The following is a 12,287-nucleotide window of genomic DNA, read 5'->3' on the forward strand; positions in this document are numbered from 1 at the left end:
TTTAAAAGCCAAAAGCTTTGCCCTTTTTCACCTTTGTTTCATTTAACGGAAGCTGTTAATCGCTTTTTTGACATTGTTTCGTTCTTCTTGTTCCTGCAGGACTTTTGGTATAATGGCTGCTGCTACAGCTACTGCTTCGACGATTCGTTACGCGCCTGAGGATCCTAACCTCCCTAAGCCGTGGAAAGGTCTTGTGGATAGCAGAACCGGGTACTTGTACTTTTGGAATCCGGAGACTAACGTTACTCAGTACGAGAGACCTCCTGGTTTAGCTCCTCCCAAACCTTCTCCTGCTCCTGTAAGCTCTTCGGTTCAGGCTCAGCAGCAACCTTCTTCTGGGTTCAGTTCTGGGAAGGAAGAGGATAAGTATGACAATGATGGGCCTAAGACTGACTCTGGATCAAGGTTTAGTGAGGTACTAATATCTGCTTGTCACATTGTATTTATATCCCTCTTGGACATCCTGTGTATAAAGATCTTTTTTAAATTTTGGGACAGGCAAGCAGAAGTGGACCTATGAATTCAAGTAATGCTGCCAGTGGACTAGGGAATGCTTCGTCTGGTGCCGTAGTACCTCCTCCTTCCGCTGCAGGGATTGAAAAAATGTCTCCAGAGGCCTATTGCCGCCGCCATGAAATTACTGTCACTGTTAAGTATTCTTGAGTCTCTCTTCATTTAACCATTGACTAAATAAGTTTCTATGCATTACTGACTCTGGTATTCATTCTTTTTGGTTCTTGCTAGGGAGGTCAAGTTCCACCACCTTTGATGTCTTTTGAAGCCACTGGTTTCCCTCCAGAGCTTCTGCGGGAGGTATGAGATCATCTTTCTTTTCGTATCACTATCACACCATGTTTTTTTTTTTTTTAATTCTCACACTGATTTTGGTTATGGGAGAGTAATATGTGTATTTTTTTTTTCACATTTCTCTTCCAAGTGAGCTAAGACTAGTAGACTAGTTTGAGTTTTGTTTTTTTTCCTGTTGGATTCATTATTTTACACTTTTATGAAACAACTGTTTTGTCTGATAGCCCGCCCATACTTATTATTATGTCTGTGTTTCTTCAACTGTTTTTGTTTTGGTGGGGGAGTGGGGTATATTCTATTCCCATACTTCCCTGCCACAGAGTTGGCTATTTCCTATCGACCCACCAGCTATATTTCTCTTATGAGAATTTTATAAAATTAAAGATTTTAGCAATTACTGGCGGCTAGACACACTGAGTAGAGTTACAGTTGTATGCCACGTGCACTCTCTTTTGTCCCCCAGGTGCGATATTTGCTCTTGGAGGAGCTTATGTCGTACACTGTGCCACTTCTTTGGGGTCCTTGCAAATTATTTGGAGTGCCCTTTTCGGTGGACCAAATATTTTGGTAAGGACTTTCATATTAACACCCAAAGCTCGTGGCAGAACCTTTTTGATATCGAAAATTCATTTCTCCTCATAGAGTCTAGACACAAGTAGATTCTTCCTCCTGGGAGGATGATGCTTCATAAGCCGTGAATAACAGCTGCCTTATGTGTTCCTTTCTCTAAAGTGTATTCTTGTTTTTTTTTTTTTAAAGTTATACGGTGCAGGGTTCTCTGCTCCAAGTCCAATCCAAGCTCAGTCATGGCCAGTTGCGATGCAGAACAGAGACATTGTAGCCGTTGCTAAAACTGGCTCTGGAAAAACTCTCGGTTACTTGATTCCAGGCTTCATGCATCTCCAGCGTGTCCGCAATGACTCACGAATGGGCCCAACGATCTTGGTGCTGTCACCTACTAGGGAGCTAGCCACACAGATCCAAGCTGAAGCTTTGAAATTTGGAAAGTCATCAAGAATCTCCTGTGCCGTAAGTCTATAATTACTGAAACTTGCTTATTTGAGAAGTTACTTATTGAGTCTTTTCTGTGTAGTGTTTGTATGGTGGAGCACCAAAGGGTCCTCAGCTGAAGGAAATAGAGAGAGGTGTCGATATCGTCATTGCAACCCCCGGGAGATTGAACGATATCCTTGAGATGAAGAGGATCAGTCTTCACCAAGTGTCTTACCTTGTGCTGGACGAGGCTGATAGAATGCTGGACATGGGGTTCGAGCCTCAGATCAGGAAGATTGTGAACGAGGTCCCCACTAAGCGTCAGACTCTCATGTACACAGCGACATGGCCTAAAGAGGTCAGGAAAATCGCGTCTGATCTGCTTTCTAGCCCTGCGCAAGTCAACATCGGTAACGTCGATGAGCTCGTCGCCAACAAGTCTATCACACAGGTTTGGACTTTGATCCTGTTTCGTTAAGACAGAACTACATTTAATCAATCTGATGGTTTCTTTATTATACAGACTATTGAAGTGATACCACCGATGGAGAAACAAAGAAGGTTGGAGCAGATACTGCGGTCTCAGGAGCCAGGCTCCAAGATTATAATCTTCTGTTCCACCAAGAGGATGTGTGATACTCTCGCGAGGAACTTGACGCGGACGTTTGGAGCTAACGCTATACATGGAGACAAGTCTCAGCAAGAGAGAGATGATGTGCTGAATCAGTTTAGGAGCGGGAGGACTCCTGTTCTCGTTGCAACCGATGTAGCTGCTCGTGGACTTGATGTTAAAGACATCAGGGTGGTGGTGAACTATGATTTCCCAAATGGAGTGGAGGACTATGTTCATAGGATCGGAAGAACGGGAAGAGCTGGAGCGACCGGTTTGGCTTACACTTTCTTCGGGGACCAAGATGCAAAACATGCTTCGGATCTGATCAAGATCTTGGAAGGAGCTAGCCAGAAAGTCCCTCAGGAGGTCCGTGAGTTGGCTACTCGCGGTGGTGGAATGAACAAGTTCCGCCGCTGGGGTACACCTTCTGGTGGTGGTGGCGGCTATGGTGATTCTGGTTATGGTGGTCGTGGTGGTGGCCGTGGTGATTCTGGTTATGGAGGTCGGGGTGGTTCTGGTTATGGAGGTCGAGGTGATTCTGGTTATGGTGGTCGAGGTGATTCTGGTTATGGAGGTCGTGGTGGTTCAGGTTATGGTGGACGTGGAGGTGGTGATGCAGGCGGGAGAGGAAGCTGGTCGGACAGGTAAATAAAAACCATAAACGACTCGTCTTATTTACTCTTTTTATATGTGAACTTAATTTTTGTGTGGTGGTTGAAGCAGTGGTCGTGGTGGCTCGGGATGGGGAAGAGAGAGAAGCCGTAGTCCTGAGAGATTCAACAGAGCTGCTGCCGCTGGACCGTCGACTTCCTCACCGCCTCGCAGCTTTCACGAGGCTATGATGATGAGACAGAAGTAACTTGTTGGGGGTTTTTACCAGATAAGGGGATAGATAATATTTAGTTATATGAAAGTGTGCCCCTTACGGTTAATTATTCATTTTGTGAACTCTCTGTGTGGTGTAAATTCGCTATAACTTTTAACACCACACACCAGTACAAGATACTTCTAATGTTTTGTTTTTGTCGTGTTCTACGGAGATACCTTTTGTGTTTATATTATTAAGACAAAAAACTCGTTTATGGGCTCTTGGTCTTGGCTGCTGGTGTTATAAATGTTGAAGGTTCTCAGCTATAATGACTGATATTTTGAAATAAGAAGCTTGTTTGGTTTTTGAATTTATAAATTAGTGAATACATGCACCAAAGAGATATAAAATCATCTACATATATAAAATTATGAAACACCTTGCGACTCTGTTTTGTCTACGTCCCCATGAAATTCTGATAATTGATAGAAAAATGTTACGATGTTTATAAGTTATTACATGAAGCCAAGGCAACGTTAAATCAAAATAATCAAATTCAAAGAAAAACTAGACAGACATCTTTTGATTGCACACAGAGATTGTGAATAAGTTCGGTCGAGAACGAGCCCACTAATACTGATCATGATCGACCACATAAGTTCCTTGCACTAGTCCACAGAATTCGCATAAGGGACTATTGATGATAGAACTTTACAAGCTTGAAATAATGAAAAATTCTAATGAAATTTCTCACCTCCTCTCCCTCCATGGTTGATCACTAAACACGCCTGATACCTCTCTTATATACTAGTCGTTCTTAGATTAGGTTAAAGACACTCATCATCATGAGTCATGACTGAGCTCACATACTCTAATCCATTAACCCTAGTTTGGTTCGGTGATAGACTTCATAACTTCATATGTAAAAGCTAATATTTAAAACGTTTTAATGATCATCCACACGACATAGTTCATAACAGACCACCACCTAAACAAACAAGACCCTGCTACTTATATTAAACACACACTTATCCTCAGACGAGATGATACTGAGTTACGATAATAATAGAGTTCAAACTAAGTTTTTATCCCAGAACCATCAAGATCTTCTCATCTCCATTGTTGTCTCACGAACAACCTCCAGAATCCGACAAAACTCAAAGAACAACGAAGACTGTTCACCTTCAAGACCACTCCTGCTTACTCTGTTACCACCAGCGAGGTTGTTGCACGGACTACCTCCAATCACAAGATCAAAGCCACCAAACCGCTTCATCAACTCTACGATTTTGTCTCTAGTTAGGTCTTGGACGTCTTCAAACTCTATAAACTCTCCTCTTTGGTTAGTTTGGTCCCAAAAGTCTCTCAAGATGTTTCTGTTTCCTTCTGAGATCTCCACCGAGACAACCGTTTTCATCGGGATTTTGAGATGGTGAAGCGCCACTTCTCCACCACCAATACCAGTGAACAGTGAGAGAACACTAATACCATCAGGAAACAAGGGTTTTAGGACAGACAAATGATATGCCACTGTGTCCACCTAAAAAAACAAGTTCAAACACAAAACATCAAAACATAAGCAAAACGCATTACATGTATGCAAATGCAAGGTCAAGTTACCTGAAAAGAATTGCCAAGTGACTTCAAACGATCGGTATTACTAATGCCACCACCTCGAGTATGATATTTTGGAAACCCAAGAAGAGACTCTATTTCATCTGCATCGAGTGGTGCAACTTTGTTTTTTCCCACCCATACAAGGTTCCACCTCCTACACTGCTCAATGACATACCTTTTTGTCGCCTCAGATGGTTCGCCAGTATGAGCTTCAAGTTCTAAACGGATCCTCTTTGTTGTCTGAGCACTAGCATGAACGGTAAGTATGCAGTTCAGTTTGGTCCTTGTGTCCCATGCTGGCCACCATTTCCTAGTGTGCGAAAGCGCCTCTTGAATCGTTAGTTTTGGAGCAGGTTGAATCTGGTATCTGTTGCTGATGGGGAGGTTGTGCACATAGCCTCTCTTCCTCGCTGCCGCGCATATGAACTTGGAGTCCACAAAATCTGGTAGAACGTCATACAAATGACTTGAGATCGTCTCCCAAACGCCTGTAGGTGCACAAGCAACGTTTTCATAGTAGAAATATGGCGGGGCACGAGCTAGTGCTGGGAGAGATCTATGTGTGATGAACACCGCCTCATTTGGAACACCAAATCCTATCATTGGGTTTGGTAGGTGAAGCGGCTGGTTATTAGCAGATGGCCTAGGCTCCTTCCGCCTTTTCTTGATGTCCTGTCTAGGCTGCATACACGAAATCAAGGTTTAATATTGCTGGTTTCCAATGATAATGAACAACAAATCAACAAGTTCCCACAAAATCAGCAACCTTTTCTTGGTGAAATAACTACAACAACTTATGAAACGAATCAACTTGCAGGACAGACTTTTATAGGTGTTTTTAGCCATACCTTTTGTTCTTCAGGGTCAATGTGAAACTCATCAAATTCTCTAGCTATATGAGCGGCACAAATGAAGTCCGCGAGGTCGGCAATGCTCACACTGTCTCCTGAAAATTTTCAGATAAGTTTAACGCAACACTATATGAAAGATAAGTGAGTGAGAAATAGCAACATGTAAACACCATACAAGCATAGGCCGGATAAATAAGCCTAAACCATGTAAGTTTGTAACGCCTAAGTTTAAGGCAGCACCATATGATAGATAAGTGAGAGAGAAATAGAAACATGTAACGCCTACACCATACAAGCAGAGGCTATGGTTTCATTTAATCACAGTTTATGTCACTTCCTTGGGAAGAAACGTGAAGAAAAAAGAAGTAAAAGGGAACCTTACCACATCTCTCTATAGCTAGAGAAGCTTCAAGTTCGGAGAAACCCATTTTCACCAAAGAACTCAATGGATTGCAGCTATATAAGGAGTCTTGATCTTTCTGTAATTGTTTAAAAATAAAAATAGTTATTAAAATGCATATAACTTATACATATGCAAATAACACTGAGATACAATTATAAACTTGTTTTGTGTACTGCTAAATATACCTCGTCGTCTGAGCTCAACAAATCGGAGTATTTCATCTCATCATCACTATCTGACCAGTCCATGTTATCTTCTTCTTTCATCATAGGCGATGTATCTGCCTACAAACCACCAACAAAATTTAAGATATTATTGTTAATATCAGGAGACATGATATTTTCACAATATCACCACTTACTTCAGAAGAGAGGAGTGCATTTGCTATCTCTTCCATGTTTTCTTCTCCTGCAAGATAAAAAACAAATGTAAAGAAAATCATAGAGTTTAACTTCATACTTTAAAAGAGAGAGAGAGAGATAAATGTCTACCAAGTTTATGTATGGCTTTGATAATTTTTTCCTCATCAAATCCCATGGCAAGGAAGTGATCGATAGTCTTAGACTTAGAAGAGCTAGGTTCACAGTTCATCTTCACAACATAATCATTAGAGTAAATGAGAGAATACATTAAGACATGGACAAATTGTATATGACAAAGAACCCATCAAAACAAAAATTGAAAACTAACCGAGTACTTGGAGATAGTGTCAATAATGGCGGAAGTTTCAGCATTTGGTCCTGCAAAATCATTGACAATGACATTAAAACTAAACAAACAAATGTATTCATTCACATACAGAAAAGGCTCACCATTTTCCTGAATTGCTCTAGCGATCATGTCATCTGAAAATCCCATGTCAACAAGCGTAGCAAACATGTGGTCTAAAGAAGTGACTAGAGGAGATGATGACTTTGGAGATGACTGAAAGTTATCAATCTCAAAATACAAGTCGTCATCTGTATTCCACTCAGCAGAGTCGTCGTTTTGAACCTGGACAAAAATGAAAACCCACCAAAATTTCAGCAATAGTTTTAACCTCTTAAATAAAATAGGATATTATACAAAATGGAAATAATCGTAGTGTACCATTGTTGTGGTGGTTAGTAAGGTGACGATGGGGTTAAGACTTGGATCTCTCCTGTGTGTTAAAAAAAGAAAAAGAAAAACATTACCATTAACAGATCATCAGTGGCCGACGCAACATGAAAGATACACAAACATAGAAACATCGTGGACTCAGAGTAATACCCAAATAAGTGGAAACGCTCCCGCTGTCTGTGTTCTAGCGTTTGGATATAACAATGGCTTACTGAATACTACTTCGTGTCCTATTGAATACTACTTCGCATCCTATTCAAGAGATAAAGTTAAAATGGTTAATTACATAGATATCCTTAATAATTATTTTTTAATTACTTTTTATTTAAAAATCAACTAGACCTGGATCCGCGCGCACGCGCGGGTGTTCGTTTTGGTTTGATATTTATGATATTTTTATAATTTATGTAATATTCGATATTATATATATTATATTATATGGTGATCTAAAATGTTTAAATGATGAATTAGATTAGTTATTTATATCTAAATTGTTAGAAAGATGTTTGTTACGGATATAGTTTGTAAGTTGTTTTTTGTTAATTTTATATTCAACAAAACAAATATTTGATATGTATTTTTTCACTCATCCACTTGCATGGATTATTTTGTTAACATATGAAGAAATGAATAAGTTCATATTAAATTATTAACCATATTTAGTTATAGATTAAATATATTTGGACAGATTTTATTTCCACTTTCAAATTTGAATTTATAGTTTTTAAAAATATGCTCATTTTTAATAGGATAGATATTAAATAATTTATATATTTGAAAGCAATTTATATTATTTATAAATGGGCTTTGTAAATTCTGTGATAGATATATAAACATAATCATAAAATTTCATAGCCCAAATTCCACTGAAAAATGAACAAAGGCCCAAAAACATTATTAACAGCTTTACATAGGAAAAAAAACAGTTATGCGATGAAAAAAAAAACTCTATGAATTGAAAGCGCGAGTCTAGGTCGGATGAGGAATTCGGCGAATTCGTGGGAGAACTTCAAAAGATTTGCGATTAACATCTGGATTTAGAAGAAGTAATGAACGGATTAATAGACACAAGCAAGGTATCAATTCAATTGTTTATCTCTGTTTAATAACCTCTTATTAAATCTTTTTGATATTAAAAAACGTTTTTTGTTTAGAATAGGAGATATGTTTGCTAGATTGTCTATGAAATCAAGACATAGAAGAAGAAAAAGTAGACATGGATACGATGGATTGAAGAAACGCTTCATGCTTCGGTGGTGATGTATGTTATTTAGTCAATCAAAGAAAGAGGAAGAATATAGAGATGAGTCCATGATACTGGAAAGGTTGCAATGAATCAGAGATAAACAATTGTTCGGAGACTCTTAGCTTGATCGAAAGATGCCAGACGGATTTCTCAGCTCCTTCCTTAGAATCATTGAGGCACTATGTTCTGCAAGGTACTAATTCAATTGTTTATCTCTGTTTAACAATTGATACGATGGATTGAAGAACCATCTCCTTGGTTTCAGTGGTGATGTATGTTTTTAATCAATCAAAGAAAGAGGAAGAATATAGAGATGAGTCAAGGATATTGGGAAGGTTGCAATCAATCAGGGCCGCACCATTGTCCCTAGACTCTGTACTTGATCGAAAGATGCCAGCCTGATTTTCCAGCTCCTTCCTTAGAATCACTCATGGTATTTTTTCAACGTCAGACTTATCATCGACCACATACTTTGTTATGTATTTATGCTATTAACTGAAAGGCTAGTTGATATTACTTAAATATGCATAGAAGGTGATTATATTTTATTAACTTTAACAGAATATATGGTGTTCAGGTAACAGAAATCAGTTTTTTGATTTTCGAACTGGGCAATGAAGCGGACAACAGATCAGTTAAAACACCACAAGATTAGTAAATTGATGATACATCTTTCTTTAACAGAAGTATATAAAACGTATTGCTTTGAAATATAGCTAATAATTAGTTGTTTTTAATTATTAATTCTAATATATTTGCTGGAGCATCCATGTTAGGTACTAATATATTTATGTTTAAAAAAAACAGGTCGAAGATCAATGGACTAAGGAATTTCGAGTTAAGCTTCATCTTGTATCATCTAATCTATTAAGGAGCATAAGGTATGTCAAAAGAGTATATATTTATGTATATAGTTAGAAACTGCTAGGATTGAAAGGGGAACTATTTTGTTTCAGTGAGATCGATACTTGGTTAGTGACATGATAATCTTATCTATATTAATATAGACGCTTTCATGTTTATATAACAGATTAGGAAGAGTGCAAGATTGTAAACATTTAGTTAACTAACATATAGAATGATCGTAACAAACGTTGGTCACAAATGTAGATTTTCTTAGACACGTTTACAAAAGAAGTTTTTTCATTTGCTGCTCTCATAAACTGTGTGCTGTTTGAATGATTGTGTTATCACCAACTAAATCATAATAATCAACGTTTAAATGAAGAAAAAAACAATTGAAACTGTTTCTTTATTGTTCTGCAAAACCAGAAAATAAGTAGAAAGTGTGCTTAGTTTAGATGGTGTCTCGAGAAACAGAAAATACGCATGTCTTGTTTGTAAAGCTCTGAAACCTATATTCGAAAAAAGTAGACAAAATTACTGATGAATATATATCTAATTCACGAAATAAATAGATGACAACTCAGAAGAAAAATTTACCTAGTCACTGATACTATTCCAGGTTAGCAAAAACTTCTTTGAAGACAACATTTGTAGTTTTCTTTTGAGGTTTACCATCTTTGTCGACAGCGAGAATTTTCAATCCTTTTTTAGAAGTGACCCTAGAAACAGCATCGTAGAGTTGTCCATGTGAAAACACAGGTCTTGGTAGAAAAATACCAACCTCGAAAAGGGATTGTCCTTGGCTTTTGTTTATTGTAATAGCAAAAGCCACTGCCAGAGGCAATTGCCTTCTGCGCATTTTAAAAGGCAGTCGAGTATCTGATGGTGTTATCAACAATCTAGGAATGTATACTAATTTTCCAACCTTTTCTCCAGTTATAATCCTAGCTTGAACCATAAAGTCCATGAGTTGAGTGATCTGTAGTCTAGTGCCGTTCATTAACCCAGCAGAAGGCTGACGGTTTCGCAGAACCATAACTGGACAACCAATCTTCAGTCTAAGCCTGTGATTCGGTAAACCAGACACCTTAATAGTGTTAAGAAAATCAGGTCCTAGTGCTTCATTGTTTACTGAACCCTTGTCTCTTGGGTCTATACTGTCGGCACTGTAGTAGATTTTCTCATCACCTGAAATCGAAACTAAATTATTAGTACATATCTTGTATACATCTAAGTAGGCAAAAATAAGAATGTAAAATATAATCTTACCATCCAACCGATCCAACATGTACTCATTAATCATATTGACATCTTCATTAGTTGGACATAGGATAGCTCTCTCTTGAAAACATTTGGCTTCTTTCTTTTCATGTAGAGAAGCAGTATCGCCATAAATGGCTGAGCTGATTGCTTCTATAGGATCTTCGGAGTCTGAAATAAGAATTTCTGGTGGAATATCGATCTCCGCTTCACCATCATTAGGCTCTGCAAGTTTTCCATCCCAATTTTTAATATCCAATCTGAAAAATCCATAAGATCCGCAGCCTCTTCTGGTGACAAACCATCTGATAACAAACGCATGTTCTTGGTGAGCTTCAGCACTTTACAGTGCTCCCAAAGATATGACGAATTCAGAGAAGCTAAGACGATCTCAGCCCTACCAGCTCCATTTATAACAGGAAGAACCTGCCTAAAGTCACCCCCAAAGACAATAACCTTTCCACCAAAAGGCTGGTTCGCATGCTTCCCAACTATATCAGATAAGCTCCTATCCAAAGCTTGAAAACAATGTTTGCCCATCATCGGCGCTTCGTCCCATATAATAAGTGATGATTCTTTGACCAAATTAGCTTGATCAGTTCCAGGCTCCATAGTACACGATGAAAAATCGTCTGGATTTAACGGAATACCAAACCTTGAATGAGCAGTCCTACCACCAGGTAGTAATAAAGAAGCAATGCCACTTGATGCAACGTTTAGAACAATATCTCCTCTACATCTAATAGCTGTGGAAAGTAACTTCCAGAGAAAGGTTTTCCCAGTTCCACCAAATCCATAAACAAAAAACATTCCACCATTTCTTTCATTCACAGCAGCAAGGATCTGATCATAAATTTTCTTTTGCTCATCTGTCAGTTTCGGAATATCTCTATCAAGAGTCTCTAACAATGTTTCTCGAGAATAACTGCGCTCATCCACTATCAGGACATTGAAATCCTGAGCACTTGTCTTTGGCAGCTTTGGCTTCTTCGTTAATCTTGGTAGAGACGTACCATTACGTCTCAAAAGCTTCTCAATCTCTAGCAAAGCATACTTCTTTTTGTCGTCGTCGCTCAACAATAATCCTACAGAAAAAAATTGTAGATATAAGATACATGGTTAGTCCAAAATAGGAATTGAAATTGTAGGTAAAACTAATATAAAGATGAATTCGGAATGAATATTCATACCTGGCCTATTCAAATATTTTCTTCTATTATGCTCTATATCTTCAGACAAAAACTGCCACGTGTTTCCCCATACAACCTCTGGCTGAGAGAGTGTGTTACTCATAAGCATAATAACAAACACCTCTCGTAGATCACTTGCAGAGCATTCGTAGCTTCTCCTTACAAGATCATCAATGTACTCCTGATCATCATCTAATAATCCACGAGCAAAACACGCATCTTTGTATTCAGGATAGAGAACTCCCTCATAGGTCTTAATGTCATCATAACTGGTAGGCCCTCTGACAATGTTCAACAATATGCGCAAGTAATAAGCGGCTTCTTGTTTCCAAGGAGCATAATTTATTCTTCCTAAACAGAAACCTCTTTTCCGCTTCTTGAACTTCTTAGACCGCTTGTCAAAGATATAGAAGATAGGAATCTGAGCATAAGTCAGTGTTCTTGCAAACTCATCGATTTTATTCAACTCGAACCATGCTAAGAACATTGTCTTCTCAATGAGCTTACGACTGATCACTGCTTTCAGCTTGTCCTTTCCCTTAAAAGTAATCA

At 38.4% G+C, this 12,287-nt stretch overlaps 3 protein-coding genes across 3 annotated transcripts in view; 1 reads left to right on the plus strand and 2 right to left on the minus strand.

Moving 5' to 3' along the window:
• LOC106319571 (DEAD-box ATP-dependent RNA helicase 46) overlaps positions 1 to 3,525 on the plus strand; it is a 4,020-nt gene extending 495 nt beyond the window's left edge. The window contains exons 2-8 of the mRNA XM_013757942.1: positions 100 to 415; positions 499 to 648; positions 745 to 813; positions 1,567 to 1,836; positions 1,901 to 2,251; positions 2,324 to 3,057; positions 3,137 to 3,525. Of these exons, the coding sequence (XP_013613396.1) occupies positions 113 to 415; positions 499 to 648; positions 745 to 813; positions 1,567 to 1,836; positions 1,901 to 2,251; positions 2,324 to 3,057; positions 3,137 to 3,272 (2,013 nt within the window). The 5' untranslated portion in view covers positions 100 to 112 and the 3' untranslated portion in view covers positions 3,273 to 3,525. The remainder of the gene's footprint in view (positions 1 to 99; positions 416 to 498; positions 649 to 744; positions 814 to 1,566; positions 1,837 to 1,900; positions 2,252 to 2,323; positions 3,058 to 3,136) is intronic.
• A 611-nt stretch (positions 3,526 to 4,136) lies between these two features.
• Positions 4,137 to 7,420, minus strand: LOC106323008 (DNA (cytosine-5)-methyltransferase DRM2-like). The gene is made up of 11 exons (XM_013761169.1): positions 7,344 to 7,420; positions 7,182 to 7,233; positions 6,905 to 7,085; positions 6,783 to 6,832; positions 6,584 to 6,683; positions 6,454 to 6,500; positions 6,278 to 6,376; positions 6,072 to 6,168; positions 5,687 to 5,784; positions 4,842 to 5,519; positions 4,137 to 4,761 (listed from the first exon to the last, which is right to left on the minus strand). Exons 2-11 carry the CDS (start codon positions 7,182 to 7,184, stop codon positions 4,321 to 4,323), a joined length of 1,794 nt encoding a protein of 597 aa, XP_013616623.1. The 5' UTR covers positions 7,185 to 7,233; positions 7,344 to 7,420; the 3' UTR covers positions 4,137 to 4,320.
• A 2,475-nt stretch (positions 7,421 to 9,895) lies between these two features.
• LOC106323186 (ATP-dependent DNA helicase PIF1-like) lies at positions 9,896 to 12,222 on the minus strand. The gene is made up of 4 exons (XM_013761340.1): positions 11,736 to 12,222; positions 10,848 to 11,630; positions 10,555 to 10,770; positions 9,896 to 10,473 (listed from the first exon to the last, which is right to left on the minus strand). The coding sequence occupies exons 1-4, from the start codon at positions 12,220 to 12,222 to the stop codon at positions 9,896 to 9,898; spliced, it is 2,064 nt and encodes a 687-aa protein (XP_013616794.1).
• Positions 12,223 to 12,287: the final 65 nt, after the last annotated feature.

Source organism: Brassica oleracea, chromosome C2, assembly GCF_000695525.1.
Source record: "Brassica oleracea var. oleracea cultivar TO1000 chromosome C2, BOL, whole genome shotgun sequence".
Lineage (NCBI taxonomy): Eukaryota > Viridiplantae > Streptophyta > Magnoliopsida > Brassicales > Brassicaceae > Brassica > Brassica oleracea.